This window comes from Megalobrama amblycephala, linkage group LG13 (genome assembly GCF_018812025.1).
Source record: "Megalobrama amblycephala isolate DHTTF-2021 linkage group LG13, ASM1881202v1, whole genome shotgun sequence".
In the NCBI taxonomy this organism is placed as follows: domain Eukaryota; kingdom Metazoa; phylum Chordata; class Actinopteri; order Cypriniformes; family Xenocyprididae; genus Megalobrama; species Megalobrama amblycephala.
In genome coordinates this window covers 20,576,331-20,583,044 of record NC_063056.1, presented here as the reverse complement: position 1 = coordinate 20,583,044, position 6,714 = coordinate 20,576,331, and the positions used below count along the sequence as shown (strand labels likewise).

Here is a 6,714-nt window from a genome sequence, read left to right as displayed (position 1 = left end):
AACCATCATCCTTCAACGGTCTGTCTTGCATCACAGGCACATGCAGACTGCTGATGGCAACAGCAAAGGAAGCTGGTTAAGTTTGCGGTTTCAGAGAGACAAAAATGTAACTGCAACTGTTTCTTTCTACCAGTTTTTGATTGCAAGTGAATGCAAGCAGCACACTAAAATGACAGACGGTGTGGAATGATAAAGTAAACGAAATAAGCCACATTGTTGAGCTGCTTGTGGACACACAGTATAATTAGATGTTTCACCATCTTCTGTCGTCTGATGTCCTGTTTAGCCAAAACAGCTTCTCTTTTCTCGAGAAATCGGTCACAGCGAAGGAATTTAACTTCTTCGTGGCTAAACCGCATTGCATTCTTCTGACAGCTATGAAAAACTACTACCTTATCTGATACCAGAAAGTATCTCCGCACTGATTTTCATATAAATCTGACAAATGCAGAGTGCACGGCATGTGGTTTATTTTTAACAGGACAGAGTGAGTCACTTGTCTATACCCGCCCCCCCTCCCCTCGCTTTTTTTTCTTCATTTTTCTACCACAGTCTGTACAATATAGAGATTTTAGTTTACCAGAGCGCAAGATAAAGTCATGATTGTTGCGATATCTGTTCTCACTGGGGAAACAATTTCAATCCCCTGTTGTCTTTTCATGCATCTGCCACCCACCTCTGTTCCTTCTGAGAGAACTGGTGTCATTGTTCACGTTCAGTGTGTTGATCTGATAAAGGTCAGCTGTCCACTAAGTCAGCTGTTCTGACACCGCTCACTTAATTTCAACAGAAACAAGTCGAACACTGAAAAACCATGTGCATAATGTTTGGATGCATTGACAGTACATGTGCGTGTGGCTTGTGAGCTCCTAGAGAGCTATAATCTCACACAGAGGAAAAGATGACAGGAAAGCATTGTGGTTTGGAACAACGACAGACACAGTGGTATTGGTGTAAATTTATATACCCTATATGCCACTTCTGTGTGAGTAACTCTCTGAAAATAGTATTATGGAATGTGAAAGGCATCGTCATGTGATTATAAGAAGGGAGAAAAAACAACTGGGAACTTTTTTAAACAGCAAACATGTATTTTGTTTGCTGTTATAGCCTAATGTATAGCAGCAATGGTGGCATATTTTAATTGCAGTTTATTCTGAACTGAAGTATGCAATAATTTATGCAAGGATAGTTTTATGAACACATATTTGTTTTGCTGACCTGATCATGACCTGAGGACATTTTTTGAGAAACCCTGAACCGATGTTGCGTTATTCATGCCAAACCACAAGGAGGCGTCAAAGAAGAGTAGACGGAAGAGTTTTTCCATGAAAATCACGCGACGAAGAGACCGCAGGAGATGTCAACAAAAACTCTCCTGAAAATGTCAACCTGAATAATAATAACGAGCTGAATTTTACAACTGTCTGCCAGTGTCGATCAATTATATCTTCCTTTCATGAGCGTTTAACTAAATTCTCACAATGGCAGAAGGAACTCTTTCCGGTGTAAATGTTGTACTTGTTATGGCCTACGGAAGCCTGGTAAGTACCAAACTGCATTGTATTTGTATAATAATAATTGTATTATTGAGCATGTAAATAACAACAACAACAGTAAAGCTGGAGCAATGTGTATCCGTCTGTTTTTTGTCTTTTCTGCATTTCCAGCCCAGATGTGTGAATAGTTTTTAATAGGGATTATAATGGAAATTTCCACTTTGGATAGTAACTGTCAAAACTTATTGAGTTGCCCATCAAGAAACTTGGGTAAAGTTGGTTTTATATTCGCACATTCGGACATCCGTATTCAATAGCCTTGTTAATCACACTACATTGGACATTCAGTGGACATTCACAAGTAAATATGCCATTAAAACAATACTTGCCTATTTTGATCGACTGTGAAAAATGTAAGTTGACAATCGCTGGTTGTCAATATCATGTCGCTGCTTAAAATTCGCAAACATTAATTTATTGGAAAGTCTGAATTTATCAGAAGTCCGAATGTGCGAATATAAAACCAATTTTACCCAAGTCATCAAGAAAGCGTCATATTATTTGGCACCTATAATGTCTAAAAATACTGTCTATATAGGCAGCTCAGTAACTTTTAAGCCTGTTTTGCCCGTATCAGAATTGTATTTGAGTGTGTAATATGTTGATTGAACCCTTCTGTCATTCTGCAGGTGTTTGTGTTGCTGTTCATCTTTGTGAAAAGGCAGATAATGCGCTTTGCTATGAAGTCTCGCAGAGGACCGCACGTCCCGCTGGGTCATAATGCACCGAAGGTACATCTCCCAAAACATAATTTATGTCTCTGTAGAGGACATTTGATTCTATGTTCATTCTATATATTCTGAGACCATAAGTAGTGTAGTAACAGCAGCTAAATATTTTGGTCACTGCTAAACAAAATGCCCCCAACAGGACAATAAATGGTAAAAGTATATGTTCCACAGTACTTTGTGCAATAAATATGTTAATTGTACCACATGTGCCATCATGGATCTTATTTGTATTGATATATAACAATATAAGTAGCTACCCTTGTGCAAAACAATACAACCTTGATTTTAAAGTCTTGTCTTTTGTTTATGTGATGTTGTTTTTCTCTTTATACCTCCTATGATGGTTTTTGTTGTGTATATACTAGTTTGTAATGCACTGAAGCAAAGCTGCATCTTTCACAGGACCTTAAAGAAGAGATTGACTCCCGTTTGTCCAAAGTGAATGACATTCGCTACGAGCCACATCTGCTCTCTAAAGATGACGATCGACTGAAGCATCAAGGCCAAATTGGTGAGAGAAACAAAGAAGCCCCTAGCAGTTCTCTTCATAACACTGTTGCAGATATGAAAACTTATGCCCATGTTTGTGTTTGTGCAGGTTGTTATAATTATCTCTTCAGAATGCAAGCATTAGATGCCATTAGAGACTCTGGTAAGACCCTCTTTTGCCTGTGTGTTGTTTAATGTTTATGCCGATGTTTTAAATTAATTCGCATGAATTTCACATGAATACAAAGATATTGCTGTGTTCAGTTTAATTTTGTTTAATGATGTCATATTTCAGAAATCAGCCTTATTATGCAGTAGTTTAGATGTTTTTATTTCTAATTTATTTATTTTAATTTATTTTTCACCCAGTTTTAGTTTTTGTCTAGTTTGTGTTCTAGTTTGTTTACTTAGTTTTATTTAATATTGCTTTAATATTGTAGGACTATTAGGTGGAATTTTTTTTTTCTAAACTTTCTAATGCTGTTAAGTTAAGTGGACATTTTCATATTAAATGCAGAACAGTTGTGAGAGTTTCAGGATTTATAATATGCCATTTATAATATGCATAATTAATTTGTGGCCATTTTTATTTTTATTTAATTTATTTTTAGAGTCATGAATTTTATTTTCTTATATTTCAACAAAAATATGTTTGTTTTAGATTTTGTTAGCATATATAAGACTGCCATAAATTTCCAAACCAAAATTTTGTAAACACTTTATATAATTACCACTATCACTATAAAGTTTATGGTTAGTACATATATATATATACAGTACAGTCCAAAAGTTTGGAACCACTAAGATTTTTAATGTTTTTAAAAGAAGTTTCATCTGCTCACCAAGGCTACATTTATTTAATTAAAAATACAGTAAAAACAGTAATATTGTGAAATATTATTACAATTTAAATCTTGCACAATTTAAATATTGCATCATTACTCCAGTCTTCAGTGTCACATGATCCTTCAGAAATCATTCTAATATGCTGATCTGCTGCTCAAGAAACATTTAATGTGTACAATTGTACAAAATATTTGTGTACAATATTTTTTTTCAGGATTATTTGATGAATAGAAAGTTCAAAAGAACAGTGTTTATCTGAAATCTAATCTTTTGTAACATTATAAATGTCTTTACTGCCACTTTTGATTGATTTAATGCATCCTTGCTGAATAAAAGTATTCATTTCTTTAATTTCTTTTCAAAAAAATAAAAATAAAAATTCTTACTGACCCCAAACTTTTGAACGGTAGTGTATAATGCTACAGAAGCTTTGTATTTCAGATAAATGCTGTTCTTTTGAACTTTCTATTCATCAAGGAATCCTGAAAAAAAAAGTACACAACTGTTTTCAACATTGAAAATAATCATAAATGTTTACTGAGCAGCAAATCAGCATATTAGAATGATTTCTGAAGGATCATGTGACACTGAAGACTGGAGTAACGCTGCTGAAAATTCAGCTTTGCATCACAGGAATAAATTACTTTTTCAAATATATTTAAATAGTACACAGTTATTTTAAATTGTAATAATATTTCACAATATTACTGTTTTTTACTGTATTTTTAATTAAATAAATGTAGCCTTGGTGAGCAGACGAAACTTCTTTTAAAAACATTAAAAATCTTAGTGGTTCCAAACTTTTGGACTGTACTGTATATATATATGAATGAAAGAAATCATTTATGCTTATCAAGGCTGTAAAACAATACAGTAAAAACAGTAATATTGTGAACTATTATTACAATTTTTAAAATAACTGAATATATTTCAAATAGAAATTTATTTCTGTGATGACAAAGCTGAATTTTCAGCATCATTACTCGTCTTTAGTGTCACATGATCCTTCAGAAATCATTCTAATATGCTGATTTGGTGCTTAAGAAACATTTATTATTATTATCAGTGTTGAAAACAGTTGTGTTGCTTAATACTTTGGTGGAAAAGTACCATTTTTGAACTCTGTCCCACCCATAGATCTCCCATTTCACGAGTTGTGTCGCAGTGCCAGTGCTCTGACCGGGCGGCGCTACAGGAAGTGGCTGCTGGACCTGCGAAACTCTCATTCTCTGTTCAAGACGAGTCATGGTGCGCTCCTAGAGCGCTTAGTGGAGGGCTACGACAGCGCTCGCCATGGGACCGGGGTCAGTCCCAGTGTGCATATGTGTGTTAATTGGTTTTGTACAGCAGGGGGCGCTGCAGAACATATTTAAGAGGCTTGTGTTCTCTTTCCCCGTAGATGTTTGGTGAGGCAGAGTTTGTGAAGTATAAGGAAGATCTGGCTGAACTGGCTGCTGTGTAAGTTTTGTTGTCTATTTTTTGCAATTCATCTCTTATAAATCACTTTTCTCACTCTTTTATTCTCTTTTTCCCACAGTGTCAAGACCTACTCCAGCAGCACCAGTCTAAACCAGCAGCACCAGTCAGCAGCTAAAGATCTGACCAGCTCTCCCGGCCCCTCGTCTGCCTCCACCATTCAGGTTACTTACCTGCCCTCCACCGGACAGCGCAGCAAGAGGCCCAAACACTTCCTGGAACTCAAAAATTTTAAAGACAACTATAATACACTAGAGAGCACACTTTAGAGAACGAAACCCTCGTAAGGAACTGTGTAGATTTAACTCAGACTGTGAAACAGAAGTGTTGCTTACTGGAAAGCCTACACAGGAAAATCTTTCATGTAGAAATGACTACAGTGGGAGATGCAGTAAAATTACCTCAAATCACATTGAGAATGTGAGAATGACACGATAGAACAAAATCTGTGGGATAAAGGTCATTGTGACTGCTTTGAGAGCAATGCAAGAATGTTACGTTTCTAATTCAATTGTTGTCCTGCCTGAGCTCACACTGTTTACTTTACTTTAAAGGTCATAGCCACTGTTTACCCTTTTCTTTTCTGAGAATACCATTTTAATATGAAGAGCACCAACAATGCGTCCCTTTAGCTAGGATGAGAACCTTTTTAACTGGAATAACTGTTCTGGCACAAACGTGGATTTAAAAACAGCTGTACGGACATTCATTCTTACACCTGTTTTATATTAAAACAACCTTAACTTGAGGTTTCCGAAAAAGATCCTCTGTCAGAGAAGACAAGGCTGGACATCATTCTAACAGAAATTGGGAGAGACAAATATTCTTTTCTGTGCTACTGATCAGCTTATTGTCCTTATTTTTTAAGTGCAATTGTAATTTTTAATTAGTTCATGTGTGTGTAAGGAGGAACAAAGTTCTTTGAGACATGACTTGATATGGTTGTTGTCATGGTAATGTAGCTTAAAGAGCTATGAGAAGCTGTCTGTGTTGACTTTCACTGTATTATAAAGTCTTATCAGATCTAATAGTGTCTGTGTTTTCTGTACCTGCACAGCTGTGCCTTTAAGGGTCTCCACTAACAAGACATCACTGGTTAAAGGTGATAGAGAGGATTTTTTCGTCGACTGAGAATCCAAAGACTGTTACTTTGTTTTTGAAATGAGCGCATGCGTAAGAACAACCCCCCTCCTTCACAGCTCATTTCAAAGGAACGCCTCCCAAAACTCGTGTACGAGTGTTTACCACCGGCATTCGCTGTGTCGTGTTAGTGGATTCATTATGTCGGACTCACCGCAGGTAACTCATAATCTGCAGTTGTTACTCCTGTCTCCTGACAAAAACATTGCATGCAGCGCCTGTGGAGTGTGGAAAGTTACTGGAGAGCGCAGCCGCGCTCGTCTCTCACAAGGAACGTCACGGCAGTGATTGACTATGAGGGGTGAATTCAACAAAATTTGACGATTGCTAAGCAAACTGAGAGGAGAACTAACGTGTATACGCACGTCAGCCGTCTGGACAAAATCCCATAGTATTCAGGCGTCAGACGTAAGATATGAGACGTTAGACGTCACGGTCACGTGTTGGAGCTGCGCTCAAAGTGCGCGGCGGCG

At 36.8% G+C, this 6,714-nt stretch overlaps 1 protein-coding gene across 1 annotated transcript; it reads left to right on the top strand.

Moving 5' to 3' along the window:
• Positions 1-1,298: 1,298 nt before the first annotated feature.
• Positions 1,299-6,129, top strand: LOC125243976 (protein C1orf43 homolog). Its single transcript, XM_048153865.1, has 7 exons — positions 1,299-1,544; positions 2,189-2,290; positions 2,693-2,801; positions 2,889-2,942; positions 4,763-4,929; positions 5,025-5,083; positions 5,163-6,129. Exons 1-7 carry the CDS (start codon positions 1,485-1,487, stop codon positions 5,368-5,370), a joined length of 759 nt encoding a protein of 252 aa, XP_048009822.1. The 5' UTR covers positions 1,299-1,484; the 3' UTR covers positions 5,371-6,129.
• Positions 6,130-6,714: the final 585 nt, after the last annotated feature.

Excerpts from the sequence above, each read along its gene's own strand:
- LOC125243976 (XM_048153865.1), top strand. The coding sequence starts at position 1,485 with ATGGCAGAAGGAACTCTTTCCGGTGTAAATGTTGTACTTGTTATGGCC. Across the intron at positions 1,545-2,188 it reads TTATGGCCTACGGAAGCCTG|GTGTTTGTGTTGCTGTTCAT; the intron begins GTAAGTACCAAA and ends GTCATTCTGCAG. Across the intron at positions 5,084-5,162 it reads CTGGCTGAACTGGCTGCTGT|TGTCAAGACCTACTCCAGCA; the intron begins GTAAGTTTTGTT and ends TTTTTCCCACAG.